Source organism: Dipteris shenzhenensis, chromosome 7 (assembly GCF_047967505.1).
Source record: "Dipteris shenzhenensis isolate YYH24624 ecotype China chromosome 7, Dip_SZ_1.0, whole genome shotgun sequence".
NCBI lineage: Eukaryota > Viridiplantae > Streptophyta > Polypodiopsida > Gleicheniales > Dipteridaceae > Dipteris > Dipteris shenzhenensis.
Genome location: NC_141602.1, coordinates 25,892,792 through 25,909,049, shown reverse-complemented (window position 1 = coordinate 25,909,049; position 16,258 = coordinate 25,892,792). Strand labels below are relative to the sequence as shown.

At 40.1% G+C, this 16,258-nt stretch overlaps 1 protein-coding gene across 1 annotated transcript; it reads left to right on the top strand.

The window, feature by feature from the left end:
* The first annotated feature begins 7,335 nt into the window (after positions 1 to 7,335).
* On the top strand, positions 7,336 to 11,066 carry LOC147900154 (uncharacterized). Its single transcript, XM_087377203.1, has 4 exons — positions 7,336 to 8,867; positions 9,054 to 9,179; positions 9,264 to 9,668; positions 10,319 to 11,066. The coding sequence occupies exons 1-4, from the start codon at positions 7,842 to 7,844 to the stop codon at positions 10,493 to 10,495; spliced, it is 1,734 nt and encodes a 577-aa protein (XP_087233329.1). The 5' UTR covers positions 7,336 to 7,841; the 3' UTR covers positions 10,496 to 11,066.
* Positions 11,067 to 16,258: the final 5,192 nt, after the last annotated feature.

Sequence of the window (16,258 nt, the reverse complement as noted above, 5' to 3'; positions counted from 1 at the left end):
GAGCCATGATATTTACTCATCCAAATCTAAGAATTTGTGAGCAACCATATAGGATCTATGAAGTCAAAAGTGCTAGGGTTGTTTTAAATAATGGGGTAGGTGTGAAGGATTGGAAATGTGTTTGGGTATTACCGACCATACATGTTAGAGAATCTTATATATAAGGTCCTAGAGTCCTATAAGCTAGGGTCTTCTTGTTTCTAGAGCAACTCATGTGCATAGAGCATAGTTGTAGTGTCAGTTGTATCTTGAGTGTCCATTGCCAAAGAAATGAAGAAATTTTCTATCTGTGTTTGTTTGCAGTTTGTTTCTAAGTTGAGATCTTCCCCTCACCCTCGTACACTTCTTTTGTACATTACATCCCCTCACACTCGTTCATTGCAAAGCAAATCATCACCTAGCTAGAAATGGCAATTTGCACCACACCTAGAGAGAAAGTAAAGGGTAAATTACGATGGGACAATATAAATATACATCTAACATAATGGATCTGGATTATATACAATTATTAGGTGGATGGGTTTGATTCCCTTACTAATGCTATAAAACTCTACCCTCTCAATTATGGATGTGGATTATATACAATGCTTAGGCGGATGGGTTTAATGCTATACAACTCTACCAACTTACTAACATATGCATCTAATATACATCATGAGATCATAATCTAACACTTCCCCTTTTGTTGAAGGCTTGATTTATATAATACATATAATTTATTTAAAAATTTCAAGTTGTGACCTTGGCAGTGCCTTGGTGAATAGGTTTACCAGCTAATTGTTAGGGAAATAGTGTGGATAGTTTAATTTCTCCTTCTTTAATTTGATCTAAAGGGAATGATGGGAAATCTTGATGTCCTTTGAGTTTTGATGATCTTTTGGATTCTTTGCTATAGCAGTCACACTTGCATAGATCACCTTTCATTTCTTGTTAGACTGAACAAGGTTCACCTAAACACTTCATAGCCATATTGCTTTAGAAGCACACTAGGATAAATCAAAATAGTTTGCCTCTATTGTCAACAAGTAAATCACGTCTTGCTTCTCTATTGACCATATTGTGCAACATTATTGGCAAGAATGTAAAACTAGTTGTTGATTTTGCCTCTTTACATCCTTCCCAAGCTACATTGCTGAATTCTAGGAGTTGGGGTTTTTGGGATATATCCTTCAAATATTACACTTCATGTTCCATTGTATCTTTGAGGTACTTGTAGATCCTCTGTACCAATCTCCAATTATGCTCACATTGGTTTTCCATTAACTATTGACCAAGCCTACAAATAATATTTGGTGTGTTTGTTGTGATTAGATAATTAGTTTGCCAATTGCTTGTTGATATGACTAACATCTCTAATCACTCTCTAGTCTTAAAGGTAATATGACCTATTTCAACTGGAGTCCTAACAAGTTTCTATTTGAATATTTTAGAAGTTTTATCTCAAAGACTTCCTCCACCTCAATTTCCAAATGTAAAGCACTTTGACTCATATTTAGTTTTGAAAGACTTCCTCTTCTCCTCAATTCACAAAATGTAAAGCAGTTTGACAAATATTTTATGGCAAATTGCTTACAAAGTATGCCTTCACCTGATTGATCATGTCCATGCTATTGCATGCAATAATTAGATCATACATATAAACTACAGTAAGTATTGAATTTCCATAATTTCAAGTGTATAACCTGATATATTCTTCACTTCTAACAAATCCTTTAGACTTGTAGTATGCATTAATTTCATTGTACCAAGGTCTTGGTTCTATTTTAAACCATAAAGTGCTTTCCTCAATTTTGCACACCCTATGCTCTTTTTCTTCTACTTGAAGACATGGTGGCTTTTACATGTATACCCTTTTTGAAGATCTTCATTGACAAAAGTTGACTTCACGTCCATTTGATGCCTAGCTTCTTTAAGAGTTGTTTATGCTACCTCCTATGCCCTCACCTATGCCAATGAGCAGTGCTTTCTATGACCAAATTTTGGAAGAAAAGAGTCACTCAACATCATAGGGTTATCTATCAATTGGTATAGTAGTCTAACTTAGTACCAATTTCCATAACCTAATGGCCTTTTTTTCCTTTATATTCTTGATATGTACTTTTCTTTTCAGTATAATGAAGCATGTGCATTGTGCTCAAACATGCTACTTCCAACTTTCATCCATTCCCTACTTTGCCTCCAACTTTCTCTATCTTTTCCTAATTTCTTATCATGTGCATTTGTCTTCTATTTCCATTGTGCCCACTGCTATCACACATGACCTTGCCAAGATTTTTTAGTGGTACTCTTTGAGAAAAACAAAAGATTAACAAATACAAGGCATCATAAGGTAGGTGTGTGACATAGCATATTTAGGGCTTGTTCCGACTACTAGTTAGGCAACACTAGTTAAGGCTGTTAATTGAGCATTTCATGCAAACTTGTAAGTTTTTTTATTTTGGAGAAAAAGTTGTTATTTATCTTAGCATATGAGAAAGGATATTACATTGTTGATAGTTCTACCATCTCTCTACCAATATCTCTCCCAACATGGTAACATAGCAATAAAAGCAAAAAAGTTTAGTGATTCTGTGATAATGTAGAAAGTGGTAGACTATTAACTCCTAGAAGAGAGAGCATTGAAGATGTAGATCCTAACTAGATTTTTTGTCTTCTTCTGAGATTTGTGCAAAGTTGACCTTAGGAGCTCTTTTTCTTGGAGAACCATGCTACAAAAGTAACTTTTGATGACATGCCCCTCTTAGTCTTGTAGATATCACTTTCTAATTATAGGAGCACAGTCAACAAAAATGTCAAAAAAAATCTTTAAACAAATTTCCAAGTAAGTTCTGGCGGGTTCTGGCACCGTTTGCAAATATCATTAGATTTGCTTATCTCCTACTTCTAGAAGAATAGCCGTGTGTAATACCATTAGATTTGCCTTCCTCCAGCTTCTAGAAGAATAGATGTGTGTAAAATAAGCAATTGATAGTTTTTCAAGAATTTGTCTATTGCATATGAGATTGAATGATGACTAGAAAAGATCATTATGTGACGCAAATTCAATGTCTTCATTCATAGTTGTTTGCCATTTGGGCTTTTGAAATTGTATCTTCAAAACACATTGGCTCTTCTATTTGCATCATTATTGTCATTAGTGCATAGTTCCACTTGAATAGCTTTACATTTTTTAATATGTGTCAACTTTTGTGGTTGCTTTCTTTCTCTTATTGACATTCTGAGATCTTATAGTTCTTCATATTCTTCTTCTTGCTTTTCAATATCTGACTCTATGTGCTTTGCACTTGTTCACACAGTTATCGCCTATGTATTTGATGTTTCCACTTTAATCTTGATCAAACTCTACATCTCTTGAGATAAAACTTTTTCTTGATTGGATCATATAGTTTGTATGCTTTACTATGCTCATCGTATCCAACCATAATGCACTTTCTTGATTTGACATCAAGTTTCATCATTGTATATGTGCATATGCTATGCAACCAAAAATTTTGAGGTGAGCAATCTTTAGTGTATACCTTGTAAAGGCTTCAAGGGTGTGAGACCTTAAATTCGTTCAATTATTAGCCTATTCACAAGTAGTTGTTAGTGCTTATTGCTTCGACCCAATACTGATTTGATCAATTTTTTACAAATAACATGGATCTAGCACTTTTAACCAATGTTTTGTTCTTTCTTTCTACAGTTGCATTTTGTTGAGGTGTGTCTGCAAATGTGAATTGTCTTCATAAAATGTGTGTTCATGCGGTACTATTTATGGGTCCTACATTTTTATGCCTTTATTTTTTTTAACTTAAGAATTTTTAAACCTTGATCAGTCAATGGAACATTATCGAGCTTTTAAGGATTCAAAGGATGAAGGCTAAATAATGCCAGACCCATTTGAGAAGCCATCATAATCCAGGTTGAGTCCTTGTACTTAAATTCATACTACATCAAAATCTAGCATGGAGTCATTGTACTTCAATTCGAGACGAATCTTGGGAATTGAACCTAGAGGTTGACATTCCTGCTAGGCATGTCACGTATTCAACTCAGGGTCTTGATGTGAGCCATTGGTTCCTTGGTTGTAAGTAGAAATTGAGTGGGGGTAAAATGGCCCATTTTGTCCTCTATGGTCTTGATATGTTCTTGGCTTTCCAATATAATGAAGCATGTTTTGTGCTATTTCCAAATTTGTTGTGCTATTTCCAAATTTGAAATTTGAAAGAAAACATATGAAATCTTTCTATGTTTTTTTCAATTTTGTGAAAGTAAAAAACTAGCTCGACAAACTTTTACCAGTAGTTTATATTAATGTATAGTTGTATCTTCTATAAAAACACCCATGATAAGCACTTCATAGTTTTTCAAGAATATAACAATTCCATTGAGATTGAATGACTACTAAAACAGGTCATTATGCCAGGAAAATTGAATTTCTTCATTTGTAGCTACCTCCCATTTTGGCTTTTGAACTACACCTTCAAATATATTGGCTTGTCTAGTTGCATGATTGTTGTCATTAGTGCATAATTGATGCTTTCCATTTGAATAGCTTTGCATTTGTTGAATATATGTCAACCTTTGTCATTGCTTTTTTTCTCTTACTGGTAGGTTTTTCTAGTAGTGCATTACTTAAATAGAATCCATCGAATGCAAACCAACAACAATCAATGCCTTAGCCTTGTCTATATATAATAAAGGAGCCTCTAGCTCATCAATGGCATACTCCGCTTCTCTTTTATAGTTTTTGCTAGATCTTTGAGGTGAGAGTAGGTGTGGCAAGAGGCTACATGTAATCTCTTACTTTTCCAATAGTAGAACAAAAGGTGCGTGGAATGCAACTACCATCCATAAGCATGAGGTAGTAGGCCAGCACAACTAGTTGAGCTTAGTTCCTCACCAACTTTCTCTTTTGCGGAGGAAGGAATATTCCTATATTTAGCCTTATTGTAGGTACTTTTGGGACATCTATCAAAGATTAAAAATCTATGTGAGTGTGTGAATGAGTGACCCCCCGGACCCCCCTCTTGTCCTCTCCTAGCTGGGGCACTTGTCAAATGTGTGGTTGGAACTCAACAAATCCCTTCTATATGGTATATTGTCCCATTTAAAAATATAGTATTTGAGTTTATCATACGTCAACTACTTGAAAACCACACTATGCACTACTCCCCAAGAAAAAAATGAATCTCCTATTGTTGTGTGTGGGAGGTGGAGAGTGGTGAGCTCCTCCAATTAGTTTGCCTTTGCTAGTGGCTGTCATGATGCGAGGATACTACTCCTTAGATTGTGGAGTGGTGGAGAGTGGTGAACTCCTTACATTTTGCTAGTTAAGGCTCATGACATTCTGGTAGTTTTGTGGGAAATGGGGATTTTTTTTGTTAAATAAATTAAAAAAAAGCCGATTGTATTATGGGGGTGGTCAGCCCCAAAAAACATACCTTTACACAAAAATTAGCCTACTGTGGACAAGCGGCATCTCAGGCCTAAGCTACATGCAGCCTGTACTGGGCCTATGCTACACACAAGCTAGTCGCAGTGAACCTAAGAGACCTCAGTCTTGCAGTGAGAGCGAGAGAACCTCCCATCAATCTCATCGCTGCCTTTGGGAGGTTAGGGTTAGATTCATGGGGGGGAATGGGAAATTCCCCCACCTTTTTTGGCCCTGCAAGGGTCCTAAGGGATGACTTGGTTAGTGAGTTGCTAATCAGGGCCATAGTTTTGAAGTTAGTTCATTTGGTCAATTTGACCTTGCAAATTATGGTTAGTATGAGGCTTAAATGTGGGTTAGTAGAAGTTTAAGGGCTTCTAATCTGTTTAGGGTTTAAGGTTTTTGTTTGCTTGTGGAGGTTTTTGTCTTTTATCCTAGAGCTTTTGTCTTTTGTTAGGTATCTCTCTCTAAATATGGAGGCTCTCTGTGTCTCTTGTATGACACCAATATTTATATTACTTTTGCCAAAATAGGCACTCGTCCCCACTTTTATTTAATGGCCCATCCACCACACACACACACACATACACCTTTTCACCTCTTTTCTCTCCTCTGTTTTAGTCATGTACCTTTCCCAATATTCCTTCACCTTCACTTGCTTTTTCTCTTTTCCTTTTCTTCCAATTTACACCTATAGTTTCCCTTCACAAGTGATTCGAAATACTTATTGAGCTACTTACACTTGGACTTATAATGACACTCTAAAAGACAGGGCCATAGTGGGATCCCCACCTTGTTCCCATTTATTTCCGACAAAACTAGTGAGCGCTTTCTAAGCATTTAAAGGTTAAAAATGACATAAAAAATGTCATCAAACATTATGACATTTAACATGGGGAATGAGCTTTTCCCATAATTCCAGCATGTCATTAGGGATTTAGACCCTTACAGACAAAGGACTCCCCACCCATGATTAATGGGGGGGAACCAATCAAGATGCTCCAACTAGAGTGGATAGGCGCACCCCCCTTTACACATAGCAAAAATTTAGGTGATTCCAAAAGCTAAGTTAGTTGCCACCTTACGCCCATTATAAGAGATTTCTTGGGCAGGCAACCTTGGCTACCCAAGCTTGGGCACCCGTTGCCCAAACCAATCAAATTCAAGTAGAGGATCACTCCCCATTAAATTCTACCTTTTTATAAAGATTCTTGCTTGGGCGGTGTGTAAACCCCCTAGTACCTACCCATTGAAGGCTCCCCAGGACACGTTTTGGCTACCCAAAGGTTGGTGGGCACCTTTGGGCTGCCCTTTGGTGATGTGTACCACCCTTTTAGAGAGGCCATTAGAGAGTGGTTAATTTCTTGACGTTTTGTTTTGTGTTTGGTAGTGGCTTGCTGGGGATGTTGGAGTGCTTTTTGATGCTCAATATTATGCCACAAGATGCCACCATATGCCTCTATGCTATGCCAGCTTCCCCGCCGTTACTTAGGCTGCTCAGATTGGCTACTTACTAGTGCTATAGGTACTCTATTGGAGATGGAGAGATGGGCTCTCCACCCTAGAATTTTGGAGCTACGTAGATTTGAACCAATCTGGTGCATTCTTTACAGCTTTTTTTCGAAGCACGCTAGGCTGTCGATGCCACACACCACGCCGCTCCTGGCCAAGAAGGTTGGCAAAATATGCTAGCCGAGCACATTGCTCTTATGATGTTGGCAAGTCATAGGCCATTTGGCATCGGTGTCGCAAGAAAGGCCATTTGGCATTTTGGTGAGGCATGGAGAGGTGGCAAATGAAAAAAAAAAGGGGGGGGACAAAAGGAAAGGAGGCCGACGTGGAGGAAAGTCGACGTGGCAAAGGCAAACGTGGCAACAAAATATCTACAGTGTTTTCATCTTCTTCTTCTTATCGTCTTTTTCCACTAGATCTCCGTTTTTTGCATTGACCTGTTTACCTTCTGAGCTTGTTGTCCATCGCAGTTTTTTGCCTCGCCGCAAGCTTCCCAGAGAAATCTTCAAACTCCAAGCTTCTTTGTATCTTTCGCAGATATTGTCTTGCTTCTCGAAAGCTTCACAACAAGCGGCCAGGAACGCTTCCTGCTTCACATCCCAGAGAGAAAGTGATTCTCGTGAAAATCCGCACCCGCATCCATCATCTTCATCTTTGGATTCCGCTTCACATGCTCTGCGCTAGCATCAAGGCTTCGATATTGACGCAGCCGAAGGGATTTTTTCGTTCCAAAGCGGTTAGGTTCAGCTTTTGCAGCAGATTGGCTCCCCAAATATCCTCCATTGCTTTGTGGAGCAGCAGCTCCCGTCCGTGATCCATCTTGTTTTGCTGCTTACACGTAAGGTAGCTCATACCTGAAGACTGACGGAGAGTGCTTATAAATTTCCCGGGTTCCTGCTGCGTCTGAGGCCTAATGGAGTCCGTTTTCGGGAGGCCTGTGGCCGAAGCCGCCCTCGATTCGCCATTCAGGTTTTCTCCAGCAGCTGAGCCTCTTTTCTGTAGGGATTGGGAGATGCAGTGTAGAGTCTCCTCGAGCCAAGATGGTATCGTTGGCATGTGTGAGAGCCGTGGAAAGCCGCCGCTCAGAGTGCGTGTTCCAACGTTCAAAAGAAGATTGATGAGAGGAACTCAGTGTCACATTCTTCAGCCTAGAACGAGTTCTTATGGAGGCTTGAACTCTCCTTTGGAGCCTGCCGTTGCCCTAGGTGTCACATGTAGCTTGGCATGTAAGGCTGTGAAATCTGTTTGTTTGGAAGAGAGAGACAGGGCAGCCATTGCAACAGTCGCTGCTGCTGCGTCGTTTGGGTTGTTTCTCTCTGTGGCCAACCCTGCTATTGCCGATACTTCTACCATGTCTCAGTCGCGGGTATCATTCCTTGAGTCTGCTAACATTACGGATGATGTCGAGGTTCAGCTAAGCGCCGAACAAAGGTTGGCTTTGAACGCTGAGCTTCAAACTTTTGGGATGACTCCGAACGGTCTAGGTAGCTCCGTCAAGCAAAAGGGAAAAGATGGGTCGAATTTGATGGCCGATTCCCATGGGCTTATTGTAAGGGAGGATGAGTCTGGAATGATCGTTTTAAGTACGGTCATAAAAGCTCCATCTTTGGAGGGCACCAGAGAGGTACCGGATCGACTTAGTCAAGATAGTATTGTAGGTGCAGCAACTACGACGGCAGGTGTGATACCTGCAAGTTGCGCTTCTTCCGACCTCTTGGCTGTAGCAGCGGTTGGATCCGTAGCATCTGCTGCGTCTCTGGCAGGTAATGCTCTTACTCAGTCGAGTGGCTCCTTGCAACATGCCGTCGCCGTCCCTGGTGCACAGTTGCTGGCTAGGGTCCTGCAGCACCTGGGAGGAGGCGGTGTAGCTGGAGCAGTTGGAGCATCTGTGGTGTTTCCCCTTGACACAATCAAATCTCGGATGCAGGCTCAATCTTCTGTAAGTATCTCGTAGACTCATCTCTTGACCTTGTTGGGATTTCGAATTTCAGTGGATTTTGTATTGGTCTTTGCTTGAGCTATGATTATTATTGGAACAAAGATTGTGCTTCCAGGTCTTACTGAATAACCTCCAATAAGCTAGATAACCGCTCAAGCCTAACACACTGTTTTGTGTGGCTTTCAGAAGGACGGTGAGAAACCCCAATACAAAGATGAGTTTGATTGTCTAAGACAGTTGCTTCACGAGGAAGGTGCATCTTCTTTATACAGTGGATTGGTTCCTCAGCTACTTGGTATAGCCCCAGAGAAGGTACGTTCTTCTGATAGTTGTACTTTTTGGGGTAAAACTTAAAGCAATTTGATACTTACCGTGTGGTTTCTTCCATTGTTTTAGGCACTGAAGCTCACGGTGAATGAGGTTCTGCTAGAAATGCTGGAGCAGCTTCTACCGGGAGCAAGGCTGTGGGCTCTTGAGTTAATTGCTGGTGGAGGGGGAGGATTTTCACAAATATTAGTGACAAATCCCATGGAGATAGTAAAATTGCGGCTGCAGATTCAATCGAAGGTTGTTGCATCCAAGGGGCTGTGGCAAGTAGTGAAAGAGCTTGGTTTCCAGGGATTGTATTCTGGATCTGGCATCACTCTGATTCGTGATGTTCCAAGCTCCAGCATTTTCTTTGCTTCCTATGCTCTTCTCAGCCAACTGTATCCTGAACAAAGATTCTGGGCAGGGTTTTTAGCTGCCATTCCAGCAACCATTCTTGGTACCCCTTTTGATGTGATCAAGACCCGGCTTCAGGTGTGTTTTGCTTCTGACCTGAGCGCCTGTCTTTACTTTTTCACAATACTGGGTTGTGAAGTCGAGAACAATTGGATGATGTTTCAGTTTTAAGGAACACTCCATAGGACATGGCACCCTATGCCTGGGTACTGATGAGATAATTTAATTACGAATGTGTCTATTTCACTGTTGTGTGCCTTTTCTCAAGGTCTTCTCTCTCTCTCTCTCTCTCTCTCTCTCTCTCTCTCTCTCTCTCTCTCTCTTTTATTTAAAGAGTATGTTGTGCATGCTCATAGATACAGAGCCTGAAGTGTGTCACAACTTGAGAATGTTGTACAGTCTCAAAGAACTCAGATTCTAAACCTACCCTTCCAAGTTGTTTTTCTGACCTTTCTTTTGTAGTGTGCCCCTCCTAACAACTCCCTCTCTCTCTCTCTCTCTCTCTCTCTCTCTCTCTCTCTCTCTCTCTCGCTCCCGTAACGTCACTTTTATGATTGAAATATGTTGGGGGTTTTGTAGACGTTGGTGTGGATAGATCATGCCATTAGGATGAACTCATGTCACATGTTTAAACGTGTTGCCTCAGCATAGATAGAGCAATAACATTGTTCGTACAGAGGGGGCTCAAAGATCTAACATCATTAACTTGGTTTATCTTGTTTTTACAGATGGAGACCCCTGCCGGAGAGGAACCTTATAGGAATGCTTGGCACTGTTTTAGGGTTTTGTTGCAACGCGAAGGTCCAAGAGGTCTTTTCAAGGGTGGCCTTATGCGTGTTCTGAGGACGAGTCCCCAGTTTGGCATTACGTTGATGCTTTACGCCTTATTCTGTGATGGGTCGTGAATAGCAACATGACTTGCTGGTGCTTGACACTTTATACAAGTATCATGGTACTTACAAAATCTTTTGTCCAACCCCATTTGGGGATTGCACATGTGAGTTTCCCAATGAAGAGCAGTCAAAGTTTGTAGCAGCACTGCCTTAGCTGTTCTAATCCCCATCAAAAGACATAAGTGTTTCATAAACGGGGTGATAGCATTAGCAGCACATTTGCAACTTGGACCCCATTGGCGGGGAATACTCCAAACCATACTGTATATACTATATGCTCATGGTGTACCTTTGTATAATTGAATATATTGATTTTCTGGACACATCTTATATCCAATTTTTCTGCACGAGGGCTTAGTCATGTCCGTTGACTCAACGTTGTGTTCTTATGGTATTTGTGTCTGGAGTTGAACAGCCATGATAGTAGCTGGACTTTTTTTTTTTTTTTTGAATAAATGATATTACCTGTCAGAGAAGTGGCTGACAGTCCAGCCTTCCAGATGAAAGAATTTGTAAGCTAGCCTAAGAAAGGCTTGTAGAGGTAACTAAACAAACTTTACAAAAACTGAAACCCGACCTAGGAAAATCAAGATCACAGTCCAAGCCAGGCTGTGTATGACCTAAAACAACCCAAAAACTAAACTATTAACACATCTAATTCAACTACCAAGATGGTCATCAATTATTTTGATTACCATAACTAAAGCGCCCAAGCAAAGTGACTGGCATAGTGCCTATGCTCGTCAGCGCCATGCAGCGAACTCACAACTTCAAATGCCATACGAACAAAGCAGCAGCACTCCATAGTGTCTACAACCTACCTACGGGGCTCCAAGGGTGCAACCAAAGGCACAACAAGCTCCAACACAACTGGATGAAGACCGACCCATCAAGGGAATTCTTGCAAGTCAACATAATCTTTCTAAGATTTTGTCTGAATCTTTATGATCCCGATGCACCATTCAACACCACATGGTTGATAGGGTGAGGGTAACGCTATCATCCTGGGGTTGGTTAGTCTCTTGACATGTGGCAATCCCATCTAAGGTGCCATGTCATCCCAGAACCACGTCATCCCTTGTGCCATGTCAGTACTGCCACAAAAGCATTGACATGTTAGCACACACTACCATGTCATCACCTCAATGCCAACAATAGGTCCAATCATCAAGCCACATCATCACCAATGCCAGCACACCTTATCCACTGCTGCCATGTCAGTAGTGGTGCAACAGCAACGATACATGTGGCACATCCACATCAGTCATGCCACATAGGCAACCACATCATCTTTTGCCATGTCCCATCGTGGGCCAATGCCACATCATTTGTCCACATCGGCTACAACATTAGATTGACACATCAGCACTGCCATGTCACTTGCCATTGCATAAATGCCATGTGGCACACAGCCTATTTGTAGGCACAGTTGCCTCTCCACAAGCATAGTTGGCACCTTCCATGTGCACCCTGTTGCCACCTAAGCATAGTTCTCTTCATAGCGCACTATTGTCCTCTGCATGTGATGACCCACAATGCCACATTTTGCCTCTCTCTAGGGATCCATTTTTTTGGGAGCCAAAACTTTTGATCCAGGTGGAATTTGGAGGAGCTCCAAAAGCAAAATTGCTTGGCAACTCATGCTCTGTGCACTTGTCACCTCAAATTTCACATTTGAGATTTCCACTTTGCAGTATTTACTGAAACCTCATCATCGGAACCACCTCCTGATCCATTGTAGCCACCCAGCACATAAAATGTATCAAGGTAAAATTCTATTATTGCATTTTGCACTTTGACGTGTAGTCTAGCTGAGACTAGCACATCCATAGATGGATCAAGGTAAAATTCTTTTATTGCATTTTGCACTTTGACGTGTAGTCTAGCTATAGACTAGCACATCCATAGATGGATTAAACTCCACCAAGCCAAGTAAGCCATTGCCATTTGACCCAATCAATTCCCGTTGGCATCAGTCCATTCAGTTCTATCATCGGTATACCCATTCACACATATGACACCAGTTCAGTACTCTTGGCATTTGACAGTTTAGCACAACATTGTGACACTTGGCAGAGTCATATTCCTCTTGGATTCAGGATTGTTGCACACATCTTGCACACACATGCCACATTGTTGACTATTTTTTGGCATTGTCTCCTACAAGCCTCTTGGCTACTCTCTCGAAACATAGTTGCCATCACTTTACTATAGGCTTGATCTTTAGCATACAAATTTATTCCACCATGACTTGGTTCAAGCATAAGATCCCGGTGGCAGCCTTCACATAGTGTTCTCATGGGTAGATACTCTCGTCGACACACAAGTAAGCCTCTAGCACAGAGCACCAGACCGCCTCCAACATGGAGTTATTCACATCAGATAGTTGATGATATACCAGTCATGACTTCAAATAAAATTCGTGAGGGGAAGAGAACCTACTTCGACCATTCATTTCCATAGGGGTACCAGTTTATAATGCAAACTTGAGCATCATTGGTCTTCAGAGATTGGACATAGATATTCCACATGTTAGCATGGATCATCCGATCATGCACATTTGTCGATAAGCCCTCTGCACGAGGCACATTTGATGGTAAGCCCTCAACATGAGGCACTCCCATCTACATCAACACTATCTAATTCTAGTGATGTACAACTACCATCACATTCATGCATGGATTCGACTCCATATACTATCACATCAGATGCATATACAAAACACGAGTTTAGTTATGATCATGCAATATTTCAGTAGGTAAGTCCGTAGGGTGAGGCACTCACATCTCTAGCAACATGCAGTGATACATGCCATAGTGGATTCAGCTCTTTAGGTGATTCCATTCCAGCATCCATCACTGATGCTTTCACCTCTGACATGGAGCACATCATATCTTTGCACCCAGTTACCATCAGCAATGTAGCCAGTCCTCACATATTGTTGCCAGTCCTCTCAGGTTGGTGACATCCTTGTTTGTCACAACCTACTAGATTCTTTCTCCATCAGCTTATTTTTTGGCTTTGTTCCAAAGGTGAAGGATGACATACAACTTAAGAGGGGGAAATGCACATTTATGTACAAGATCATAAGTTGTACTCATTATACATGTTTCCGCTACGAGTCACTATCCTCACACATGCACATACTACTTCGATTCTTTTCAGTTTTGGATGCTATCATATGCACCAAAGGAAATCCACAAAAAGGTCTTGTACATGCAACCTCTACTTACCTAGTGCAATTTAAGAGGGGGTGTTGAGGATGGTATATATTGCAATATAACTTCGGAGCATTAGGGGCAAGCCCTAACCCTAACCCTAAGGAGTTGTCATGTATATATTCATGATTATGTTCAATACAACATAGTGTACAGGTAGCTATATCATGTGCAGTTCTCTCTCTCTCTCTCTCCACACTTTATCATTCCCCCACCCCCCAAATGAGTAGCTCACCCTTTCTCATCTTGAGTATCTAAGATCTTTCATTTATCCACAATAAGCCAAAATTATCTATTTTCTCACAAAAATAAGGGATGATTGTACATAGCCACTTAGGGCTTGATTTCTCAATTAAAAAAATATTACCCATGGTAGACAATATTAATGTGATACAAAATCTAGCCTATGAATACATGATTTTGCACTATGTGGCATCTCATTTGGTACCCCTGCACATCTCCAATTCTTATCATAAACTCTGTCACTTGTACTCAAGGTGAAATCACATTAGTAACAATAAATTGAATGATTGATCGAAATCAATTACTTCCAATATAATTGCACTCAACATACAATAATCAAACATAAGACCAACAACACAAGTGACATCAGGATAAACATGGAATTGCCCACAATACCAAATATCTGGTATCGCAAAACACAATTTCAATAAGGTATCCCCAAATAAGCCACAAAAGGAATTTAGGCCATTTTATAGAGGAGTTAACTATCAAACCACTATTTGTTTTGGCTCATTCATTTTTATATTCTTCATTGGCATTTGATTTTTCATCCCTGTTACCAGACATGCTTTTTTAATTTTTACCATTCTTATCAAAATTCTCATTTTTATTCTTCACCAGAGCATAGGAATCTTGAATGTCTTATTTTTTCTTGACGGTATGATTGTTAAATGAGACTAGTTGAGTGCTTTAGGTTTATAAAGATCCAATTATCTCTACCAGGGCTTGCTTGACAAAGTCACCATGGAAAAATGACATCTAGACTACCAAACCCTTTTGTATGAGCATGCTTGATTGAGCAAAAATGAGTGTTGATTAATTTTAGCATGAGTTTCCCAATTACATATCTTTGTCAAAAGACAACAAGCAATTTTTGTATTGTGCACTGAGGTGCCAAGGTTTTCTCCTATTAGATTTGTTGGAGTATGTGTCATGAATGGGAGGTGTAGTGCTGAGTGTATTGTTGCCCCCCCTATGTTGATTGTATCTTTGCCCATGTATGCCATTAACAGAGATATTTGCAAGTTGGCATCCGTTTCGATTGTTTGTACATCGTGTCAAATCAATCCTTGGACTATCGCACGTAGTGTAAATGTTTTTCCCATGCCAATGCTCCCAGTTAGAAAGAGGTGGATAGATTTCATGTGATGTAGTCATTTAAGTATTATAATGTCATCATGCAAAAGTCGGTGCTTGTCGTTTATGTTTCTAATGGCATTGTGGTACTCTATATTTGGCATTACTTTGTACGTTCAATAGAAGGAATTATTACGGGCTAGTTTACTTTTTGATTGTGTTATATCTAGCCCAATATCATCTGACCATGTTCCATTTCTTCTTAATATTGTATCCTCACAGTCTTTGAAGGGAACATAGAGTAGGAAGTTCTCATAGTAGAACAACATTGGGTTGTGTGTTGATTGAAGTGCACAAATCATATAATTTGTTCTTTTTTTAGTTTTATTTGCTTGCCACTTATTGTTTTGTATGTACTTATGTTCTCAGCCAAGAAAATGTTTTGCATTGGTGGTTACAATACTTTTAAATGATGTCTTCAAAGAATACATTGGTTTCATGATCTTCTAAAGACTGTAAGATTCTTTTCTTTTTTGGTAGGAGTGGCATATCTTCTAGGAAGGTTGTATTAAATAAAGATAAATTACCTTCAAGAGCTTGTTAGTGGCAACATCAGTGCAATAAAAGCAACATGTTGCGAGCTTAGTTCTTGAGTGTTTATCATTGTGTTGCCAATACTTCACAAATAATCAATTGTGCTAAGGTTGTAGTCAAAGGCTTCTTTAAATGCTTTTGTTGTGGTTGTGTCAGCTTTTGTTAAATGAGTATAGTGCAATAGGCAACCCAAATGACCAAAAAATATAGTGTTGTCCAGACCAATCAGGTCTCCAAATAAATTGGCATGGCAGGAGGTGCTACCTGTACTCATGAATTAACCATGGATTAAACCAAGGCCTAGGTAGGTAGCCAATTGGGTCTACACATCTGGTTGATGGTAACATGAAAGTTTGGTCAGTGTAGTAGTAGCCTGGGTCATGGATGGGGGTTGGTTTTAGCCTATATAAACCCCCCCAAGCCTCTACACACTCATCCATTTTTAATTTAAGCCTCAACAATAGGTAGTACACTATATAGTGAAGTGTTTTATGAGAGGAGAGTTCTCATCAATGTTAGTTCCTAGCCCCTTTACTAGATGATTCTTGTGCTCACCTTTGAGCCTGTTTTACAAGGATAAAGTTTGAGCTCTCTCTTCTTATTCTATTTGCCACTTATGTTCATGAGTGAGGTTTGCATCAAT